The 23,601-nt window shown below is 35.5% G+C and overlaps 2 protein-coding genes across 6 annotated transcripts in view; one reads left to right on the top strand and one right to left on the bottom strand.

Annotated features, from left to right (window-relative positions):
- The window catches only part of LOC138691468 (uncharacterized), a 46,282-nt gene extending 44,654 nt beyond the window's left edge, over nucleotides 1-1,628 (top strand). The window contains exon 7 of the transcript XR_011329875.1: nucleotides 1,501-1,628. The gene's annotated coding sequence lies outside the window, so the exon portion shown is untranslated. The remainder of the gene's footprint in view (nucleotides 1-1,500) is intronic.
- LOC138691466 (zinc finger protein 678-like) lies at nucleotides 147-23,601 on the bottom strand. Of its 5 annotated transcripts, none has more exons than XM_069813413.1 (5): nucleotides 23,453-23,601; nucleotides 20,800-20,897; nucleotides 19,590-19,730; nucleotides 12,085-12,167; nucleotides 147-401 (listed from the first exon to the last, which is right to left on the bottom strand). In XM_069813413.1, the coding sequence occupies exons 2-5, from the start codon at nucleotides 20,890-20,892 to the stop codon at nucleotides 395-397; spliced, it is 324 nt and encodes a 107-aa protein (XP_069669514.1). In that variant the 5' UTR covers nucleotides 20,893-20,897; nucleotides 23,453-23,601; the 3' UTR covers nucleotides 147-394. The 5 variants fall into 5 exon arrangements, with proteins under 5 accessions (XP_069669514.1, XP_069669513.1, XP_069669512.1 ...); XM_069813411.1 differs by lacking the exon at nucleotides 147-401 and adding an exon at nucleotides 428-2,936; XM_069813414.1 differs by lacking the exon at nucleotides 147-401 and adding an exon at nucleotides 8,463-10,393.

The raw sequence follows: 23,601 nt of genomic DNA, 5'->3' as shown, positions 1-23,601 counted from the left end.
ACCTCAAATCAGATGATATCACTGAAAACAGTGCTGTAAATTTTGAAGATATATATTAATTATTAAGTCATTATAATACGTAGATTAGTAGACATTTGCAGGAAAAAGTTTGTGATGTATATTAGAATAATCCTAAATATCATTAATACACTTATTATATTTTATTCAATATTAATACAATTCTATGTAAGTATCTCCAAACTTACCAAAGTTGGGATGGGTCATTTTTCCACTGAGTCCCTCAATACTGGTAGGTTCAAATATTAATAATATCTTCAAAGTAGAAAAATCCTGCCTCCGTGTTCTGTTCGTCAGCATGCTGGCTTCCAGATCGGGAGGTCCTGGGTTCAGCTCTTGGTGAATTTTTCTTGAAGGAGAAGAATTCCCTGGGTGTCTAGAGTCTGGAAATTTGTATGAATGTGAGTGTGATTGTGACTGTGCCGGGTTAATATTAATTAACCAATCATCACAAATATAAAAATACATCAGAACTGTCGCTGGGCAGTAACCTGAACAAACGTTTCAGCGTCACATTGTTGACAAGTAACTCCATCTGTTAGCACAAACATAAAGGATCTAATAGATGCTATAGAGTTACCAACAACGGAAAAAAAAAAGTCGGAAAATGTTACTATCGGAGAACCTAAGTAATTAATTGTTTTGAAAATATCATCTGTGAAATCATTATTCTCTTCTAGGTAAGAAATAAAATACTTGTAAAATGCTTCCACATTACTTATTAGATTACTCTGTTTTCTTCTTTTCGAAGAAGCAGCTTACTGATGGATGTTAATGTTATGTTTTACAGTATTTAACGATGCTCGCAACTGCAGAGGTTATATCAGCATCGCCGGATGTGCCGGAATTTTGTCCCACAGGAGTTCTATTACATGCCAATAAATCTACTGACATGAGCCTGTCATCGACCTAGCCCGGGATCGAACCCGTAACCTTGGGCATAAAAGGCCAGCGCTATACCAACTCGCCAACTCGACTTACTGATGGATTATTTACACTAGTAGGCCTACGAAGTCATTATGTCCAAAGTGTAAAATGTTCAATACAAAATATATTATTCTTTAGGTAATAATATATTAAACACTGACAATACAAAAATATAGGCCTACCTATTAATAATATTAATATATTACTGTTGAGGTAATAATATGACATTAAACACTCATAATACAAAACATACAACACTCCAATAAAAGTCAAAAGTGCAAAATTATCAAAATGTAGGCATATTAGTTTTTTTAATGTGCAGTTTTACACAATGTGTGCAGTAATAAATGAATTAAAAGACAACAATAGATACCAAATGAAAACAATAGCCTCGCAATCATGGAAATCTCTATTGTATAAGTAACACACAGTTACAATAAACAGTAAAGTACAAGTAATGTAAAAATTGTAGCATAATTATGCAAAATTGATATAAGAAATGAACTCTTAACAACCAACAGTATTTCAGAATGTCTTTTTCTTTGTTTTTTTTAGCATTATCCTCCTTTGGGCTGTCTCCTTGACGTTTCTCAGGACGGCTGAATATGCCAAAGAAGTACTGTTGCTGTGACAACTACGGACGATCGCGGTTACGTCATTCACACTTCCGAAGCCAGAACGGTGCTGCTTCTCGAGGATTCCATTCAGCCAGAGGTGGTACGTTATAGTGAACACAGAAATAAAGATTGTCGGTTTCATACTCATTCTGGCACATTTCGTGCTCTTCAAGGCGTTATCTGAGCTCACAAGCTGCTCCACAACACTGTGAGACTTAGCCACAAGGATACTAGCAAAAGGAGTTGCTAGATTTTTGTAATTCGCTGAAGAGACAAAAGATTTCACTTTTTCTGCAAGTGTTTTGCCGCGGAGAATGTCTATATTTGGCAAACCCTTAAGATCTCGATACTCAAGGTCTATTTCTGATAGATCGAGATCACTGCCAATGGTATGAAATACAGCTTTTATATCTGCATCTTTGCATTGATAGAGTTTGTTTGTTTTAGAATTCCCGATTCCGAATGATTCCACACAAATCTCATTTAAATGATTTGTCGCCCGTATGTAGGCGGGAGTGAACCTTGAGATTACAAGACTCTCCGAAACACTTTCCACAGACATCACATTTGAATGGTCTTTCGCCGGTGTGTATGCGTACATGTCTTTTCAAAACGGCCTTTAGCGAGAAACATCTGCCACAATCATCACATTTAAATGGTCTCTTCCCTGTGTGCAGGTGGTTATGAATCTTGAGGTGATCCGATTCAGCGAAACGCTTTCCACACCTCTCGCATTTGAATGGCCTTTCGCCTGTGTGTATGCGTGAATGTCTGTTTAAAACTGCCAATACTGAGAAAAACTTTCCACATACCTCGCATTTGAATGGCTTTTCGCCTGTGTGAATGTGTACATGTAGCTTTAAATGTCCAAATTGTGTGAAACACTTGCCGCATACCTCGCATTTGAACGGCCTTTCACCCGAATGAATTCGAAAATGTCTCTTCAAATATGGCCATTCTGAGAAACACTTTCCACACACCTCGCATTTGAATGGTCTTTTGCCTGTATGAATGCGTCCATGTTGCTTTAAGTGTCCCAATTGTGAGAAACAATTTCCACATACTTCGCACTTGAATGGCCTCCCCTCTGTGTGTAAGAGTGCATGCTTCTTTTTATCACTTAATTTCAAGAAACATTTTCCACAATCATCACATTTTAATGTGTTTTTTATTGTATGTATACGGAAATGAAGTTTCATAGACTCTAGTGTTACAAAAGCCTCGTTGCATATATTACACTTGATAGAAATACTGTTTATGTCACTGATGCTTGAAGCGTTTAGTCTGCTGCTACCACACTGTGCCAATTTGTCTTCTGCACGATCAATGCCTGAACATTCCAGTAACACACTCTTCTCATCATTATCCACAATGCTGGAACGAATATAAAATTTATAGATCTCCTAAATAATCAATGCGAAGGGATCAAAATATACTAAGTACTACACAGGGTGCAACCGAATGATTTCTTTTTTCAAAATTTGGGAAATGTAAAGGACGTTAGAGTGAAGATTTTTCACCCAAGGAACCCATGACCAGAAACGAGATTTGGAGTACAGTAGAATCTCTATTTTCCGCGTTAATGAAGAGGGTGAACTGAACGGTGAAACGAAAAAAATCTAACAATCCTTACCATTAATGATTTTCATTAATAATATAGTTTCGTACGTAATTTAAAGTTCCTGCCATGCTGCAACCACTGGTGTCTTGTCTTCATACTAGACACTACACTGTAGAATATTATGTTCGTAATAAGTAACAAATGCTAATATGAAGTAGTTTATCCTTGTTTTCTATTAAATGGCGCACAGTTGTAACACCAATTTCGTATTCTGATGTGATATGTACCACAGTTTCTCTTTTCCAAAACCCCTAAATTATTTTCACATTTTTTCGATAATTAGCACACGTTTTCTTTTGACATTCGTGGAAGACATTTTGAATACAAGTAATATAGTATGGCAGTGATGTCAAAGCAAGCGCTTTTTCTGACCTTGACGTCGTGCGCGGGCATCAAGCACTACGTTTGGCAAGAGGAATAAGCAGCCTGCTGGATTAAGAAAACAGTGGAGCACAAACTTCAAAAGGAACGTGAAATTTTATGTCGTTATTTTTATATGGCTTCTTTCTGTAAAACAAAAGTACTAACACCAATTTCTTAATATTGCAGTTGTGTTTGAAACGTTAATAACATAATAAAGAGTTAAGAAGAAATATTCACATAAATTCCATAACAGTATAACTATATTGTATTAAGTGGATGAAACACATCATTCATAAAGAAAGTGATATCCCAAAAAAAAAAAAAAAAGAAAAAAAAAAGAAAAAGAGATTGAGTAGGATATGATAAGTTGAAATTGATATTGATGGTATCTTTAGCCTTATAAAATAATCAATGAACTAATTAGAACAATATTATAGTACAAAGCAAAGTTACCTAGGTACTGTATATGTTTTAAGTGTAACTAATATTTCATATGCTTTTAAGATGATATTGGTGAGCAACTTCCTTCCATAAGAATATTAAGTTATTTTCTCGAAACCTGCTGAAGCTATAGAGCTGACATTTTACAACACATGGGCACATATATTTTGCTTATGATGTAACAGTAGTTGCTTTGTTAATTCATTTTCTTACGAACAATTTCCATGCGAATATTTTCAAAATCAAAAGTACATTATCTTCAGTAACAGGTATTTACGGTATATTAGACTTACGAAAACATTGTTTCAGTACCTGTATGGCTACTAATTAAATAGGCCTATATCTGAAAATTTTATTTTTCTATAAAAAAAGTTGAGAAAATATTTCTTTTGAATAAAAAGAACTTGTGAAAAATGAGTATTAAAATTAAAACTTACATTCTTATAATGCAATTATACTTTACAGACAAATCTAAAAATTAACATGGATACAGTTTTAATAAGTTTTTTTTCCTTTATCCATTGAATCAGTGCTGGCCATCCATGTATATAGCTCGACCACACGACATATACTCCCTCACTCGTCTGTGTCTTTCCTTTCCGCAGTAAAGCACTTAGGCTCTCCTGAGCTCTAAAGTGCGTGCTTGCACCTATGGATATTAATTGACATGATTGCAGTATAGCCACTCGAAAAGGAGGACAATACTGAATGATGAATGTGTTTGTAGTTGTGTGGAGGAAGTTCTTGGGGACATTTCTCTGAAAGCACATTGTGACTATTTTACATGCCTCTCACAAATAACTGTTTATGTTGTCGACATCGCCAACTGCATACTGTGCAAAGCTTGTGGTAAAGGATTGTAGCAACCTTCTCTAGAAAAAATACGCACATTACTAACGTAATGTACAGAATGTCGTATTTTTCTGCAGCAAAAAAGCGTGAGGAAGAGAGTTGGATAATCCACAAATTGGTTAACAGGGTGATGGATAATCGGGGTTCTATTATATCTGCAGCACTGAAATATTGCTTTACTTTTGTTTGTGATGGGAATTTTCTACGCATTCAGTATGCTAAATAAAATATCAGAACTTCACTCACTTTCACATTTACAATAAATGTTCAGTGATGACTGCCGACTTCGTTACATAGCATGCAATGACGAACCATGCTTTGTCTTCCTCTTTGGAAGATTGTATGCTCCCCTCTTATGGTATCGAATGCTGTAAAGATGTGTTCAGTAAGCTCATTTACTGTTTATACTGGTGTTGCGTACACAGTAGCATTCACATAACCCTATAGGAACAAGTCAGCAGGAGTGAGGTCAGGGGAGTGAGCAGCCCTAAGGACAGGGCATCTTCTTCCAATAATTTTACTCTCTGCCTGAAGAAACTGTGAGATATGTGGGCCAGGCGATCAAAGTGTGATGGAGCACTGCCATGCTGGTATCACATACTCGCCCACAATTCCAAGGGAACGTCATCGAGAAGTTCAGACAAGGCATGCTGTAGATACTCCAATTCTCATTTCTGGTCATGGGTTCCAGGATGAAATATTTCATCATATCACTCTCTGCATCCCTCAAGTTTTGAAAAAATCACTCTGTATGTATATATGGTCCCTACGATATATATATATATATATATATATATATATATATATATATATATATATATATATATATACACGTATATAGAGAGTGAACTGTAAGGAATGACTTTAATTTCAAGGGGTTATTCTCTGAGATATTTCAAACAAAAAAGTCCAATACAATCTTGCTCGTTTTTGCTTCCTTTTTGAGGAAAAAATTATGAAATATTTCATAGCATATTTTGGGAAAACTATTGAATTATTTCTGGATGTGCTTAGTCAATTTCAGAGAACAATGTATTATTATGATAAATGATTGAAGTTTTCCTTTGAATGTGCAGAAATTTGATCCTAATAAATATAATTTTTTGTTCTGGAATGGAATTTTAAAACTTGATGCACCCTGACAACCCTGTAAAAGTTACTACCTGGACAGACGCAATTCGCATAATACAAGAGATGGATAAGACAACGACAAATGTAAATAAAATAAAAAAACGCACACAAAATAAATTGCTTTTATGTGAAATAATTTGATTTATTGTACTGGTTATTATTTAAAAAATTTAAGTGCGAGGGAACTATTTTTAATTTGGTGAAGAAAATACTTGTAGCACAACAAGCGGATATTTTTTTAATCATTAATTAGATTAGTATATCGAAAACTAAGCTTTTCTTGTTGTCTGTGTTCACCGAATATTTAATTAAAATTAAGTTCAAGAGTTTAGAAATAATGTTTTAAATTTAGTTCCTTTAACTTAAAATAAGCATATAGTATTTTAATTTTTTCCCTTAGAGTTTTAAATGTTTTAAAATTTCGTTTTTTATAACGCAACATAAAGATCATTATTGTTTACGTTCTCTAGAATATTCAATTGAAATGGGAGAGTAGAAATATGTCTTAACCTTTTCAATATAGTTTGAAATAAGCATATCTTATTGCCTGCGTTTTCTGATGATTTAATTAAAATTAGGTTGTGGAGTTTACTTTAAATTTTCTAAGATTTTATTTAACGTGAAATGAGCAGCTTCATTCTCTGTTTTCAAACACAATTTAAACACAAAAATTAAACGGTACAATATCTGTATTTTTTTCTTAAAATTTGAAAAAAAATGTACGTGGCAATGACCTTCAACTTCTCTGTTCATAACAAGACAGATGAAGGGGTTGGTCAGAGCCTTATGTGCATTCCCTACTGATTACACAGTATTGCACTATTTCGTAATTCATGTATTTTAAAATGCACATTTTGCTGGAAAACTATTTAAAATACAGCAAAATGGTATTTGACTATTTTGTTGCTCTTTACTAAAGGAATTATTCACGGGAGTTAATGACTACTTATGGTTCACTGCGCACACGCACGCACACACCGAAGGAACCACACTGGAACACCACATTAACATAGTGGAATGAAAAATCTTTTTCTTGGAGCCTTGGTTTTTAGATCTGTTCTTGAGATTATTTGGGGCGCCGATTCAGAAAATGGCATTGAATAGACCATACCATCCCTAGTTTCTTACATACTGTTGAAGTTATATAATTATTTAATACAATATGTTATAATATTATGACTTGTTACATTCTCCGTAATAACTTTCATATGAATATCATGCTTTTATTACACTACATAAATTTGGTTTTCATCTTTATAGACAGTTGCGCATTGGAGTTCCTTTTTGCTTAACGTAGTTCAATACAACTTGCAACACAGGGTAGAAATTATAGAAATAATTAAAGGAAAAAATGAAGAACAGATCTTCAAAGCAACATATGCCTACCCAAACTAAGGTCGTCATTGTCTCTTTTGGGCTGGAAGCATTTGGAGTAGAGATGTTCATACACACCATTTATATTATATTACAAAATGTAATGGTATGTACGAGTAGGCTTGCAAGATTGCTCCTAAGTGTAGAATGATGTGAAATTTCAATTTTCTAAATTATTCTAGGTAGATCTGTGAAATTTTGTATAGTTGTACATAAATAGTCTCTACAAAGTTTCATCTCATTTGATACAGAAATGTATGAATGATTAACAATTTTGTAATTTTTAAATTGTGTAAATTTAGGTTTTCAAAAAATTGCTACTCCTTCCACAAATTCAAATATTTTGGCCTGAAATTTTGTTTTCTTACTTGTCAGACTGTTAGAAACAGAACTTACTGTACAATTTTTCTTTTTATTAAAAAAAACAATTAAAAATCCTATGCACTAAAGTGTACAAGCCAAAGAAAAATTCAACTCGAGCGTAGAGAAAAATTAATATTTAAAAAAAAAAAAAAAGTGTTATGTATAATCGCGATAGTAAGTTTTCTGAAGAACACATTCAAAAACCTCTACAAAAAATTGTCAATCATGTAATACAAAATTTATAGAAAGTTAAGCATTTTTATAAATGTAAAATTTACAGAAAATGAAAGTGGAAAAAATTGACTTTAAAGTTTGGGATGATAATAATGAACCAGATCTCTATTCTTTTCATTTTCTAGGCATTTTGAAACATTATATAAGCCTAGTTTATTATATGCAGAACTTACCCTTATATACACTACCATGCTGTGCACACCTAACTTACACTAGTAAATAAAGATTACTGAAAAAAAAATTACGTAAACTAATGAAACCACTATAGAGTAATTCTGGTAGAGATGGCGCACATTTTCAAATTTTTAGTCCCACTTCCGTCTTTGAAACGAAAAAAATATTCTTTCCATAAAGTGTCCTTAAGCAATGCTTTTTCATATTATTAATGTTTCACGATCATAAGTATTTCACAAGTATATAAAAAACTTGATTTTGAAGTGCTGCAGTGCGCTATCTATCCTGTATTGCTTGGGAGAGTTGGCGTATGATATGGGACAGATGGCGCACCGAATGGAATTCAGTTCTATATTCTGATTTGCATTTTTATTCACAAAAACACTTATACACACAATGGTATACTAATCATAATGCTCATTTTAGTTGCTTCAAGTTTTTTTTGTTTGTCACACAATCGTATAATAAACATCATGTTCATTTTAGTTTCTTCAAGTTTTTTTGCTTGACAGCATCTCTGCCACATGTATTACACATGCCTAGATTGCTATACATTGTACAATTCTCATGTAGCCATTGTTCGCACTTAATACACTTTAACCAATCATCTTTCTTTTTCGTAGTGAAATAGTTCTCCCAACATTCTGCACATTTGTTTGTGTCTGATTGGTGGATCTTCAGCGTTGCTAGGACCTGCACAACTGCTTATCATATTCAATTCGCTTCGTCTTGCCCCTTTCTGCGGGACCCTTCTTTGCTTTCTGCATGGCTTTTTCAATTTTGTTTTTCTCCTTTTGTTCTTTTTCCCTAAAGAGAGACTTCTTTCTCTCCAGGTTTTCAGGTGAAGTTAGTTCCAATGCAGGCTGTTTTCTGATGTTTGATTTTTTGAATGGCAGTTTAGGAAGAGGACTTACTTCCTGAAGAATCTTTGTTGGTGAAAATGTTTCTGTGGAAGTCGAAGGACGATCAATGGTTTTGCTAGGGGTCTGTGATGCTGAACCCTGTGTTTTTTGGAGAGGAATGTGACGAAGGCTGTGTTTCATCTGGAGTAGCATCTGCAATACAAAACATGTGTTCAGGTGTCGCATGGGGATTCAGAGGTTAGATGCCACATGCCCTGAAACCATTGACCGCATTGCCTACGGAAGCAGCTTTCTTCCATGCGGTGCCCAAGAGGTAGCCCACTTTTGATCTGGACAGACCCTGCTTCCCTTCGTTCTTCATTGCAGCTTGAGTTTCTTGATTCAAGTATTGCTTCAATGGACTAAAAAATGCTGTCCAATTGCTGCAAGGCATGGGTAGTGTGGCTGGGCAAACACAACAACACTACATTGTTTCTGTCAGCAAGTTCTAGAAGGTCCAGGGAAGTGCAATGGGAAGCATGCCCATCAACAATTAACAGATTCACACCAGGGGATTTTTTTCGCCAGGAATCTCTCTTTAAACCACCTAATGAAGAGTTCAGTGTTTATATAGGCTGATTTAGGGTTCATGAACACATCAGAATCTGGCAGTAGTCCGTCACACACGTCTCTCTTTTTGTTGGTTCCTTTCATAACAAGAACTGGAGGAAGGAATCGTCCTTCAGCATTGTTACATGCTATGATGGTGACAGTTTCTCCCTTCTCTGCAGAGGTCAGGACAGAAACATTTTTGCAGCCTTTTGCTGTCAGAACTTTACCTGCTTTGTTAATTATCTGAATTCCCGACTCGTCCATATTAAATATATTTGCAGATTTGTCGAACAACCGATGTTCGGTCATAATATTTTCCATAAATCGAAGAAACCCTTCACTTCCTCCCGGGATAGGCCCTGACCTCTATTAACAGACAGTCCTTGTGACTGTCTGAGTCTAATCTCAGGGTTGCATTCCAAAAATGATATCATCCAATCATAGCCCGCCTCTTGCTTTTCCATATTGAAAGTATGTTTTAAACCCAGTGATTGGGCAAACTGGAAAGCCATTCGTCACACCAATCTTCGGTCTGGTGCAAATCCAGACGAAGCAAGACGTTTCATGTGTTTCGCCAAACGGTTCTCATTCTCCCTCCCAAAAACTCCTTCAGGACCAAGAGCAGTTTTAGTCAAACTGTTAGAGGCTTTCCTCCTTCGAATAGTACTTTCAGGGATGCCGTAATACCTAGAAGCCTCTCTGATACCAATGACCCCTTTTGTAATGCGTGTTACTGCTTCACACAAATTTTCCTCCTCCCACTGACCTCGAGCAGGAACTCCAGGCTTCCTTCTGTATTTTCTAGGCATCGTTTCTGCGATTACCTACATTAAAATGGAATATATTAGGCATTAATCAAATAATTAATATTAAAATAATAGTGAAAATATTAATAAACTCGGTTTAAAATGTTAAAAGTTTATAATTTTGTTAATACATTTTCTAAACAATTTTTATTACTTTGCTGATTTTTAATTATTTATGCCAAATTTCTGTCCAAGAATAATAAAATATTACGCTTTACGTATTTCATACTATTATTCATTCAATCTATTCATTTATTATTAATAATAATTATGTTCAGAAATGTTATGCTTTATTTAACGACGCTCGCAACTGCAGAGGTTATATCAGCGTCGCCGGATATGGCGGAATTTTGTCCCGCAGGAGTTCTTTTACATGCCAGTAAATCTACTGACATGAGCTTGTCGCATTTAAGCACACTTAAATGCCATCGACCTGGCCCGGGATCGAACCCGCAACCTTGGGCATAGAAGGCCAGCACTATACCAACTTGCCAACCAGGTCGACACTTATGTTCAGAATATTTGTTTATATTGCATGATGTGAAGTTAAAAATCGCTCCATCACTCCCCATAATGCTTTGCGCCATCTATCCAAATTCTCAGGTATAGATGGTGCATATGCCATACTCACAATGTGGGAGACCAACATGGTCGACAGTGCATGAGATGTGTTGTATGAAACCCATGGGTATATAAGCAATTGATATTGCAATGATTTAATACTTCTTTTCTCATAAATATGGCCTTAAATTATCAACAAAGTAAATTTTCACTAATTCTGCAGTGCACTTACCTCAAATATCAAGTTATAGCCGCCAGAAAAACAACAAACGGGGAACACAATGCCACTACTCATAGAACTGGTAAGCTATTGAAAACATGTGCTGCTTTGTTGAACCATCTAGTGGATTACGACCGAGCTACAGACAGTGCGCTATCTCTCCCAGTGTGCCGTCTCTCCGGGAATTACTCTACTAGAAAATTATTATTTACAAATCATATAGACTGTAAACACTATTATAACCAATACAACTGTTAGAAACGTCCAAATATTTCTTGTATCAAAAAACAAAAACCAAGCATGGAAAACACGGCTAAGTTACTAGTAACAAGTGAAATTTTTCTTTAGACGAGAGATGTGCTCTCTTTGTAACTGAATATCTTTCAAAGGAAAGGAAGCTTTGAAGTGACATCTGTTGGATTCTATGAAGAACTATTTCGAGAAGTCGAGAAGCTACACTGGCTCAATCGCAAATCTAATATAATAAATAATGTATGAAACATAGCGTAATTTCCAAAATGGTGGCAGAATTCAGAGTGAAGGGCATGGACGGGACAGTCAAAGTGCGCAGCCTTTAAAAAATGTGGCCCTACACAGCTGAAGACTGGTCGTATGACCATGAAAATTGGCAAAGGGCATCTTCAGACCATAAAAATATTTTTAAAGATAAAAACAAAAAAATCATTTTTTTGACCAAAAATGACAGAATTTCAATTTAATATATGTCTTCAGTTTATGAATGAAATAAAATAAGTTCTCCAGCAATTATAACTCTAATGACTCCCTTGTTCCATGATTTCCGAGGTCATTCCTATTACATGGACAAACCATTCCATGCCATAACAGATTGAAAATTAACGTCATATGTGACAATTTTTATGAAGCAAAGAAAGATATGACTGTGTGAAGACTCGCACACAACACTCACCTATCAGGCAAAATCTCATTCTCTTCTGCGGAAACTTCCAGTTTCCTCTCGTCCTTTACTGTGTTCAAATCACCCAAATCTTCCTAAAATCAAAGACACAAAAGAACAGATAGATGACGCAAGTTTACATGATGAATGCATCGATTTTTCATGACTTAGGCCTGCACTTAAATCCTACCGAATCAAAGTAGAAAACTGACTAGCAAAATGTACTCCTGGGAGTTATTATTTCAAAAGTTTCTTCTGTTTTCAATGCACTAAGATTTTTCTACTAGACCTACTGAAAGAAAAAAATATAAGGAAATATGTCTTTACCAGTCATTAACTTAGTGAAATCTAACTCAACTCCAAAATGTCTGAGGATGTTATTGTGTGCGCACAAAATTTAACATTAAATCATGCTTTCCATTAAACATTCTATATTTCGCATTTTGTAGAAATTTTTGGTAGATTTCATCTAAAAAAATTTTATATCCTCGAACCTAACGAGAGTTTTATATACAATATTTCATCTTGCGCACATTTTGGTAAAATGTTAGTAGTAAATGATGAACCTCAATTTATTTCTATGATGTCTGCCAGTAAAAATTATGAACAGGTAAATATTTGATATAATCTCTCACATGGCAACTATGATAGGAGATTGTGTAAAGACAGCTCGCAGGTTTCGCATACAATTAAATTTGTTCTAGAAGACTATGTGTTGATCTAAATTCTATATTTTTACGTATGCGTTACATCTTCTATATTCACTAGAAGAATGATACTACGTGACCATGATGCGAACACAACTTGGTATAGCACCTGATGTAAATTAATAGCGAAATTAAAAAATTGCAAATATTCATAACCATACATAATATACTACTGTTTGTGAAAAAACCCAGAAAGAATGGCCCGAACGACTCCAAACTCGGGAGATGTGTAGAACAGTGTACCACCAATAATTATTACGTTTCCAGAGAGCTGGTGTACACATAGGCCCAAAAGTGACGTCGCTTGTGTCAACAGCAACGTCAATGTTATCCCTTGCTCAGTCAATGCTTCCAAACAAAGTGGAAACGTGAAAGCTAGTGCAGGTGCGTCGTCGACGTGGAAGGGCGCAATATCAGCATGTAAGTTGGAATGGGGCAGAATGGTTGCACTCCAGGAATCAGGTTTATCATACCGTGACATTTCGGATCGTACAAAACATGCTGCTATGAAAATGATATGTGTGTGGAACCAGTGGATGGAAGAGGGTCGTATGCAGAGACAAGTGGGTACCGGATCACGTAATATGACCACAGCACAGGATGACCGCCATCTTGCCCGTATGGCTATGATGGTCGTACAGTTTCATCCACAGTGTTGAGTCGACGTTGGACTACTGCAAAGGGTGTGGACTTGTCTGCGTCAACGGTTTGTCGCGTCTATTGAGGGCTGGACTAGTGGCTGGCATGCCGTTGCATCGGTTTGCATTGTCCAGAAACCACCAAAGCCTCAGATTGCAATGGGCACATGAACGGCGTCACTGGCATGCTGAATGGCAAAATGTAGAGTTTTCGGATGAGTCCCGTTTCTACTTATCCTACAATGATGGCCGCATATGTGTTAGATGCTACCGTGGTGAACGCAATCTGAGAGCCTGCATTATTGAGCGGCATAGTGGACAAATGCCTAGTGTGATGGTTAGGGGCGCCATTGGATAAAATATGTGATCTCGCCTCCTATGTAGTCAGAGCAATCTGAACAGCATGCAATCGAAGCATATAAGCTTTTTCAGTACTTTTAAATACCACCTCCATGTACAATATCCAACATGACTTTCCTCTACGAAATACTACACAGGGAGACTCGATTCCTATATTTTATCTTTAGCAAGGAAACACCACATTAGCAGTAGTCTATGTTGTATAGGGCAAACAGCATTCAAAATTTGGAGCTGATTTTGGCTTGGCTTGGCTTGGCTTGGGTTCTCGAGGGACAGACTGGGATGGATCCTTACATTAAGGGTTTACTTTGGCCCATTGTGCGCGCTATAAATGTGATGATTATACAATTCGAAAGTCATCCTGGGTTGCATTCATGAATCTGATACTAACAAGTGGGGCACTCAGCCTCAGTCCTGACAGACCAAGGCCCATCTTCAGACGAATACCTGATAAGCCCCAGTGACCAGGACACCAAGACGTTACTCTATCAGCATCGATACCCTGTACTACCTCCCAAGATTTCATTTCACCCTACTTTTAATTATTTCAAATGATACATGAAATGATGAGAAAATATATTTCAATTCTAGGCATGCACATTTAAACTGTTTTGTTAAGAAACGTACATAAATTAAACAAATTGCTTCAACAACTATTTTACTGATTAACTATATGAAGCAATTAAAAATTAAATGTAATTATCTTATATATCAAATGTGGCTATGTATGTATGTACTCAATACAAATCTACATGCTTTGACCGATATTTGCCAAAGTTTGCACATTTAACCTTCATAACCCGGAGAACATAGGCTACATTAAAATTGGGCAGATGGACGTTAAATTATTGAAAACAATAACAATTAGAAATAAATAAGACATGTATGATATTAAAATGGCCTATTCTACAGTCAGTTGTCTTTTATTGATGTCATCCAGTCGCGTCTTCTTCCATTGTAAAAGCGGCCATATTGTTATTGAAATATTAAATAATATAACAATAAATCAAAGCTACGTAAATGAGGACAATCTCTTGATTGAATGTGTCATGGCCAATAATATACAATACAAAATGGTGTAAAACACATTTTTGTTTAATTTTAAAAAATTCAAAATCAAACATAATAGACAGCAAATTTGAAACCATTCATAACACGTAAATTGAATCACTCAAGAACGCAGCTCTCTGTAGCGTTGTGGTAAGGTGAATGACTTTAGTGTATGAGGATACAGGTTCGAACCTGTATTCGATTCATATATTTGTTTTATTATTTTGATAATTTATTTACTTTATTTTAAATACGTTATTTTATTTTAACCCGCCATAAAGGGAGTTTTACTACAAAAATAATATACCCGTAGTTTTTTATTTATGCACTCTCAAACAAAGTTACCATAAAATTATGTGAATGTACGTACATAAGCTCACTGAAAATAAGAGTGTATTAATTCTTTTACATTATTGTTGTTCATATACGAATATGTGTTATTGCTAAATTCTATCTATATTATCATGTCGTGAATGTACAGTAGTATCTATGTTAAACCTACTGGAAATAACAATCTGTTAATTTTTAAAATAAGCTTCTCTCAAAATATTATTCTACAAGTTCAAAAATGATTTATTGCGAGATTATACTGTATGCTGTACATAAAATAACAATGACATAATTAATATACAACATTATTTTATTTTAAACCGATATAATGGGGAGTTTTACTACATAAATAATATATATGTAGTATTTTATTTATGCTGTCTCAAACAAAGTTCGCATACAATTATACTGAAATATTAAATAAAATAACATTAAATTAAAATTATGAAAATGAGGGACGATCCTTTGATTGAGCATGTCACGTGGCATGAATATACAATATAATATGACATAGAACACATTTTTCTTTAATATTTAATAATTAAAAATCAAATATAATAGGCAGCAAAACACATTCATAATACGTAAGTTCAACTGCTTTACTAGATAGCTCTGTAGCGTAGTGGTAGGGTGAATTATTTTGATGTAGAGGAACCCAGGTTCGAACCTGTCTTTTTTTATTGTTTTGATAATTTTACATTATTTTAGATACGTTATTTTATTTTAATCCGCCATAAAGGGGGTTTTACTACATAAATAATATCCATAGTATTTTATTTATGCTGTCTCAAACAAAGTTACCATACAATTATGTGAATGTGCTGTATGTACGTAAGCTCACTGAAAATAAAAGTGTATTCATGCTAATGTATATATGTCTTTCAAAATATTGTTGTTCATGTCCGAATATGTGTGTTAAATTATATCTATATTATCATGTCGTGAATGTACAGTAGTATACATATTAAGCCTACTGGTAATAACAATCTGTTAATTTTTAAAATAAGTTTCTCTCAAAATATTATTCTTCAAGTCCAATAATTCCGAGATTATACTGTAGGGCCTGTTCTGTAACATACAATAAAAATGACATAATTAATATACATTATTATGTACGAGTATTTGTAAGATGTCATTTTTCCAAGTCATATTTAAAAAAACTGGGTATGACATAAGCGAGCATAAAGGGCGGACAAGGGGTACAAAATTCTCCAATCCTATTATATATATTTTCTATTTCCATATTGATTCTTTGATACGAGCGATAAAGAGTTAAATTGTAACTCACCATGAGACCCCAAGAGGTTCAGACGGAAACAAAAGAATTCCCTGTTTATCGTTAACTGTCTCTAAACGTCAAGCAAAAGCACATGTGGACAGGAAATTACACTAAATATGTGTCACCACAGCTTTAGATCAAAGTAGAACATTGAGTCTATGTAATACTGATGTAAAGGGACCGAGGAGATGTTTTTGTTTAGCTGAACTACAAGACAAAACTAATTAAAACAAAAACAGTAAGTACATGATGACATCTTTCTGTTTTAAATTCTGTTAATCTTGGCAGTTGTTTTGGCTAAGAATTCACGTAAGTGACACTATGTAAAGATTCATCTTTAGGGACTAGGAAAGCTTAGTAACGACAGTAATTCGTTTTGTTTTTCTATACTTGAGTTGCCGACAGCTCATTAAGTCTGAAGCAAAAAGGAAAACCCGAGCAATGCCGGGTGCTTTTAGCTAGTTATAAATATTTAGGCTACACATCAACTCTGGTTACTAGCAACAGGTATCTATAATGAACACCGATCAAAAAACCCCTCATTTCTCGTGAAAAACAACAACTGAATAGACTATAGTGGACTTTATGTTGTCAGCAAATAGCTGGATACATTAAGAAGATTGACTGATTGATGAAAATTTAGGGAACACCAAGGTTTGAACCAGAGACTTCTCAATCTGTAGTCGAATGCCCCACAAGTGACAAGCAAACATCCTCATGGGGGCAGATAAAAAAGTTTTTTTTTTTTTCTTCCACCATGTTAACAATGTCAAAACAAGTACTTATACAAATTTTGATCACTCCAACGCTATTACAAAGGCTGTAAAAAAATAAGTTTTCCGGGGCTGTTTAGAGAATTACTAATTCCACAATTTGGGACATCTGGCCGACATCTACAGCTGACCACTAGGATCCAGAATACAAAGCAGAGGTTAAATTAAAAATAAAATACAATACGATTTGCAGAGAAATTACGAAACAATGATAAATTTAAAAATAAAGTTCGATATGATTTCGAAGAAATATGAGATGAAAGTACAAGGAAAAGTAATGAAGTAAATTAAAAAATATTACGTAGTGTTATACAAGTGTTTGTGTAAAATGGATAATGAATCTCTCAATACCATTAGACAAATTTTATTAATGTCTTAATTAGAAAATTTAAGAGAAAGGAGAATGGTTTTGGTTAACTTAAACGAAGTTACCCTAGCGCCAAAAAGAAGTCCTTTCACTTCCCATGTATTAATATTCATTTTGTATCTCTCACTGAAGTGAGGAATACATGGATTGTAAATAGACTTCTTTTCATCATTAACATTATTTGCTTGTTGATCATACTTCTCAAAACGGAAAGTGGGGTCAAGAATGAGGCTTCCTTGATTCCGGCAATTGATGGCTATAATGTCTGCTCTTCTCATTGACCCATTCTCAACCAAGCAGTGTACTTCTTCGTAAACCTCCCACTTTGCCTTCCGAAGAGTGGCTGCGATGGAGCTTCTCACTTTATGGTAGCGAAAATTTCATGGAAAGATTTATTGGAACAGATACAGCAATTGCTGAGATATTTTTCAACATATTCTCCACCCGAATTGAGACATCTGTCATACTGTAGGATCAACTTTCGTAGCCCTGTGTCTCAGAAGTCTGCCATCAGGGATCGGAACCAGTGTATGGCAGCCATCTGCACCTCTTTTTTGATCCCATGGTATGATAAATGTCTCAATTCCAGTGGGAAATGTGTTAAAAAATAGCTCAATAGTTGTATCTGTTCCAATAAATTTTTTTCAATGTAATTATGATTTCTTTCTTTCAGGGAAACTTATATTTGTACGGCTCTCGTAATTGTGTTCGAATGGCCAAAATTTGTATAGGCACTTGTTTTGACATTATTAACATGGTGGAAAAAAAAAAACTTTTTTATCTACCCCCATCAGAAAGTTTGCTTGTGAGCTATACCATCTCGTGCTTTTAATGTGAAAATGTTTCAATAACACAATAAGTGAGGAAACAGTATTGGAGAAGGCGGCTGAATTATTTCTTTTATAGCCTACCAGCATGGATGAATGGCTATTTCCAAAACACAGCTACGATGCATGTCAAAAGTGCTGACTCATTTCACAAACATCTGTACTCACGTAATGAAATGCCACTTTCAACACTTGTATCGTAACTAACTGTGTGTGTCTAATGCCTACCCACTTCACTTTGCGTGATTCAGGTTCCACATACTGCGGACAGATGGCAGGACTGTGACCCACACCACATTGGCAGACAACATTATGCATGATGTGTATCTGTGAAGAGTTATGTCGTGTAGTAGGGTGAGTGTATGTTAAGTGTTTGTGTAAGTGTAGTGTAGGGAATGGGTGAGGATGATGATGGTGAGGAAGGGAGAAGGGGAAACCCAGTGCCAGCAAGTAGCCTACTCCTCTTGAATAGCACCAAAGGGACCACCAGGCTTAATGTCCTCATCCGATAGATGAATCACTATCAACAGTGACATATGCCTTCCCTTCATATGCACTGCAGAGAGATTTGGGATTTAACCCAGGTATATTGGTGCACAATTTAGTGATTAGAAGTTGTGCACTGCCATGTCTCCTAGTCCCGAGGTAGAAATTTTACAAGAACAATTTCTGACTCTGCCAGGAATCGAACCCGGGGTGGCTAGTCTGGTGGCAGACATGCTACCACAGAGCTAACTCGGTGGATATTATAATAAGTAACTACTGTAATTAAAACACATCTCCCTATAATTCTCACAAAAATTGTGTATATTAAATGTGTGAGCCTAAATCTAGCCTTTATTTATGTGGAAAAAGCATATAGATAACATAAATCATTAAGCAATATTCAAGAAGGTAATATTAGGAGCGTCATTCTATATAGCAAGATCAAAGACCTTGTCAAAAATAACTGTATTATTATCGAAAAAATTTTCTTCAAAACATAAACAAAACAGCCATATAACACATGAAATTTAAGCTCCTCTGCAAAAAAAAAAAAAAAAAAAAAAAAAAAAAAAAAAAAAAAAAAAAAACATGCACATAGTTTTACTGTTCCCAATGCATACCAAAATTACTAAGAAGGTTTCTATGAAGAACAGAATACAAGTTAAACACTGTAAAGAATAACTCAATGAGCTCCACTCACCTCGGCTTCACACTTCACTATGGGAAAATTATTTGGTAACATAATTTCATCAAATTTTATCTCTGGATTGTGGTCCTCATAGCTGTCGTCCACGCATTCTTCCTTTATCCTAGTCACGTGCAGATCCAATAAATTCCCTTCCTGCAGAACACAGAAACATTCTGATGAATAATAAATTACAATGTGATACAAACTGATCACAAGTGTCACAGGTTATACTTTGAGTCTGCATGCCAGTGCTTCAATACAACTTTTAGCACAAACGGAAAATTATGGGAATAATTGAAGGAAAAATGAATCAGATTTTAAAAACAAAATATGTCAGAGAGAAGATAATACTTCATTATGAGCGTGAATAAGGTGGAGGCAAATCTGTGATGGGGTTCAGTTAACATTACGCCTAGGCTATATAAGATAAAATATTTTCATTACGGTAACTTTAATGTTTCCTTATTTGATACCCAGCCCGGGAGCAATTTTTCCCATGAAATGTTTCTTATTCAATTTGGATATTTTATTTTGACACTCAACATGTACTCATAAAGTACACTTGGACTGAAAAAATCCCAAAACATGCTATTTATTGGCCCTCATGTGCAATGCGGGAAATATGGCTAATTTGTGACACATCATCGCAACACTTAATCAAGGTGCAGTGCATTTTATAAGTTCCAGAATTTGTTACTGTGCGCTTACGTTGGCTGCACTGTACAAACAGCTCGGTAAGGTTTCATAACCTTAAGTAGACTTAGACTTACATATATATGTATGAAATTGTATATTTATAAGTGAATGATAGCTAAATGACCGGAGATTAATGCTGTCACTCTCTGCATCATAATCAACAGTTAATTCCCGATTTACCACGAAAATCGTCTGTAGCTGCATTTAGATTGGCAACAGGCCACGATTGTTTGGCCAAACACCTGCATAGAATTGGAATATATCAGTCCCCTAACTGCCCATTGTGCAACTCAAACCAAGAAATGGATTCGGAACAACTCAAAATCTGTGCTTCAGTGGCTGACCATGATAATATCTTTGAAAAATATTGGAGTGCAAGAGGTCAAATGACTTTACTGTCAAACGCCTGGCATTAGAAAACAGCAACAACAACATTCTAATGGAGTCCAGCCAAATAAATAAAAATAAAAAAAAATAGTAATATAGGAATGAGACAGTAGACAAGCGGGTAAAAAGATGATCTCACATCTGGTGAAGGGTTTTCCTCTTCTTTAACAGTGTCATCACATGGCTGTACAGCCAGAGGGTCGAACTTGGGTTCCGACTTGATAACATCCATTACAACTGAAATAACAATGTTAGAAAATTACTCATTTACAGTTAATAGCCTGTAGCTACACGTGTGACCTGATTGCTTTCAATAGAAATAGTTTGCGATACAGACAAGTTCATTGGGCTATACATAAATTATACAAATGTGGCTTTGAGATAGAAGCTCCCTGTGAGCAAGATTGAATAATTTCAAGGGAAAAAATTGTTCTGGGACTGGGTATCAATCCTGGGACACTTCGCTTAGCGCACAAATGCTCTACTGACTGAGCTACCCAGGAACTATTCACGACACCGTCAGAATTCTTCCCTTTATATCCACACAACTCAAATGGGCTGACAAGACGTCAGAAACCCAACTGTGAGTGCACACAATTCTGTGTGACTTAAATTGTAGCTTTCTGTTAACGTACCTACAGTAACGAATATGTTAACTTCAAAATGTAAAACTTTGAATTTTTTTTAAATAAAAAAGCCTGCAAAAGGCTTGATCTAGCCATAAAATGGCTAAGATGGCAATACTGCAGTGCTCTCTGACAGCAGACACATAATAATTATATGATCAAATACTGCCACATTGCTAGGCCACTTAAATAATGTCACAATATAGAGTTACAGACATGACAGATTTTTCATCAGGTTTGGCGCTATTATCATACAGGTCGTGTTTGTACCATTAAGTTAGGAAAAAAAATCTCCATTTGATGAACGGGATTCCTTGTAGCAAGAAAAAAAACTGTTTTTTTGTGACACACCTGACAAGCTGGAAGTGTTTTTTTTTAGTTAGTTATTTAACGACGCTGTACCAACTACTAGGTTATTTTTATCGTCAATGAGATTGGTGATAGCGAGATGGTATTTGGCGAGATGAAGCCGAGGGTTCGCCACAGATTACCTGCCATTCACCTTACGGTTGGGGAAACCTCAGAAAAAACAAAAGCAGGTAATCAGCCCAAGTGGTGATCGAACCCGCGGCCGAACGCAACTTCAGACCGGCAGGCAAGCGCCTTAACCGACTGAGCCATGCCAGTGGCTGCTGGAAGTGTTTTATAAATGTCATCAAAGGCAGTATTTAAATACATTTGTGCTGGCACTTTCTGATTTCTCTAGATTACTATAAGTGTCCCTTCATTAAATAATACAAAATTTCTCGTTTAAACGACACATCTTTTTCACTACAGAATTTTATTCTTACAATGTTTAGAAGGTGAAATGGTAACCAAGAAATGGTGTGCAACAACACTGCCATTATTACAAAGACAACATTGTGCAACAACATTAAATTTCTCAGTGCTTCCATCGTTTAGCATTAAAATTACAACAGAAATTTAATTTCACTCTGCATTCTAAATCTTAACCTTGGGGTGATCGTTACGTGAAATTAGTCTTCATTTAGTACATGCAAGACATCCCAAAAGCCTAACCTAACCTGTCATAAATTCGTATATGCTAGGCATACTGAAAGGGAATGTCCCGGGAAATATGGGACGGTTGGCAAGCCTAAGTCATATTCATTCAATGATCTGTGAATACTCTACCTTGTCCAAGCCCTATTTATGATTATGAACATTTGGTTACCTCACTCAAATGTAGGTTTATATATCTTTGATGGGCGATCATAAGAGTACAAGTCAATTTTTGTACAGTTTTGTCATCATCAGCTCGATATCTATGTCTGGTAAAAAGAGAACAAGTCAAAACCTGCTGTAGAACGCCGCATTCTCTGATGCACATAACAGTATCTTCAAAACCATGTACGATGTTAAAACAATTTTTTGCTCTCCTGTAAAATAAGGTTTTTTGACTTGTACTCATATGATCGCCCATCAAAGATATATTCTTCTTAATCCACAGAAAGATATTTCATTCCCGACCTCAGAATCAATTAGGCTCTATATATATATATATATATATATATATATATATATATATATATATATATGGGCGGCCGGGTAGCTCAGTTGATAGAGCAGCTGGCTACGGACCGGTAGATCCGGGATTCGATATCCCAGGTGGTGACAGGATTTTTTTCTCGTTGCCAAACTTTCAGAACGGCCCCGAGGTTCACTCAGCCTCCTATAAAATTGAGTACCGGGTCTTTCCCGGGGGTAAAAGGCGGTCAGAGCGTGGTGCCAACCACACCACCTCATTCTAGTGCCGAGGTCATGGAAAGCATGGGGCTCTACCTCCATGCCCCCCCCCAAGTGCCTTCATGGCATATTACGGGTATACCTTTATATATATATATATATATATATAATATATATATAATACCTCTAAAAGAATAAGATGTACGGTCTACATGACAGAATTAAATCGTATTTCAACGATCTACAAAAATTCTAGAATTTCTGCAAGTGCCGTATAGTTATGTAAGATGTAACACACAAACGATCCGAAAAAATGTTATCATTTCTGCTAGTGCCGTAAAGTTGTGTTAAGATATGTATAACATACAAACATTACCGGTACCCTACATTAAACTTTAAAAATAGCATGAATTGTGAAAAACTCGAATCAGAAAATTAGGTAATTCCCCAGAGGAGCTACACCGAAGGCAAAAAACATACCTCTATCATGTATTAATATGAAAATCAACCAGACTTCATGGAATTACTTTCTTCGCCGTTCAGAATGTAGAACTTACATTACACGATTCCAACACGGAAATGTTTCTCTAGCTCGTGGATTAGCATCCACTACGATCAAGTGGGCCGTG

Source organism: Periplaneta americana, chromosome 16 (assembly GCF_040183065.1).
Source record: "Periplaneta americana isolate PAMFEO1 chromosome 16, P.americana_PAMFEO1_priV1, whole genome shotgun sequence".
Classification (NCBI taxonomy): Eukaryota; Metazoa; Arthropoda; class Insecta; order Blattodea; family Blattidae; genus Periplaneta; species Periplaneta americana.
Note: the sequence above shows the minus strand (reverse complement) of the source record. Positions and strands in the feature narration are given on the sequence as shown.

What these genes read in the sequence shown, in the direction of transcription:
- LOC138691466 (XM_069813411.1), bottom strand. Translation starts at nt 20,892, where the DNA reads ATGGATGTTATCAAGTCGGAACCCAAGTTCGACCCTCTGGCTGTACAG. An exon ending in AGGAAAACCCTTCACCAGAT is followed by an intron (nt 19,731 to 20,799) that starts GTGAGATCATCT and finishes TGTGTTCTGCAG; the next exon opens with GAAGGGAATTTATTGGATCT. An exon ending in AATGAGATTTTGCCTGATAG is followed by an intron (nt 2,937 to 12,084) that starts GTGAGTGTTGTG and finishes TATTCGTTCCAG; the next exon opens with CATTGTGGATAATGATGAGA.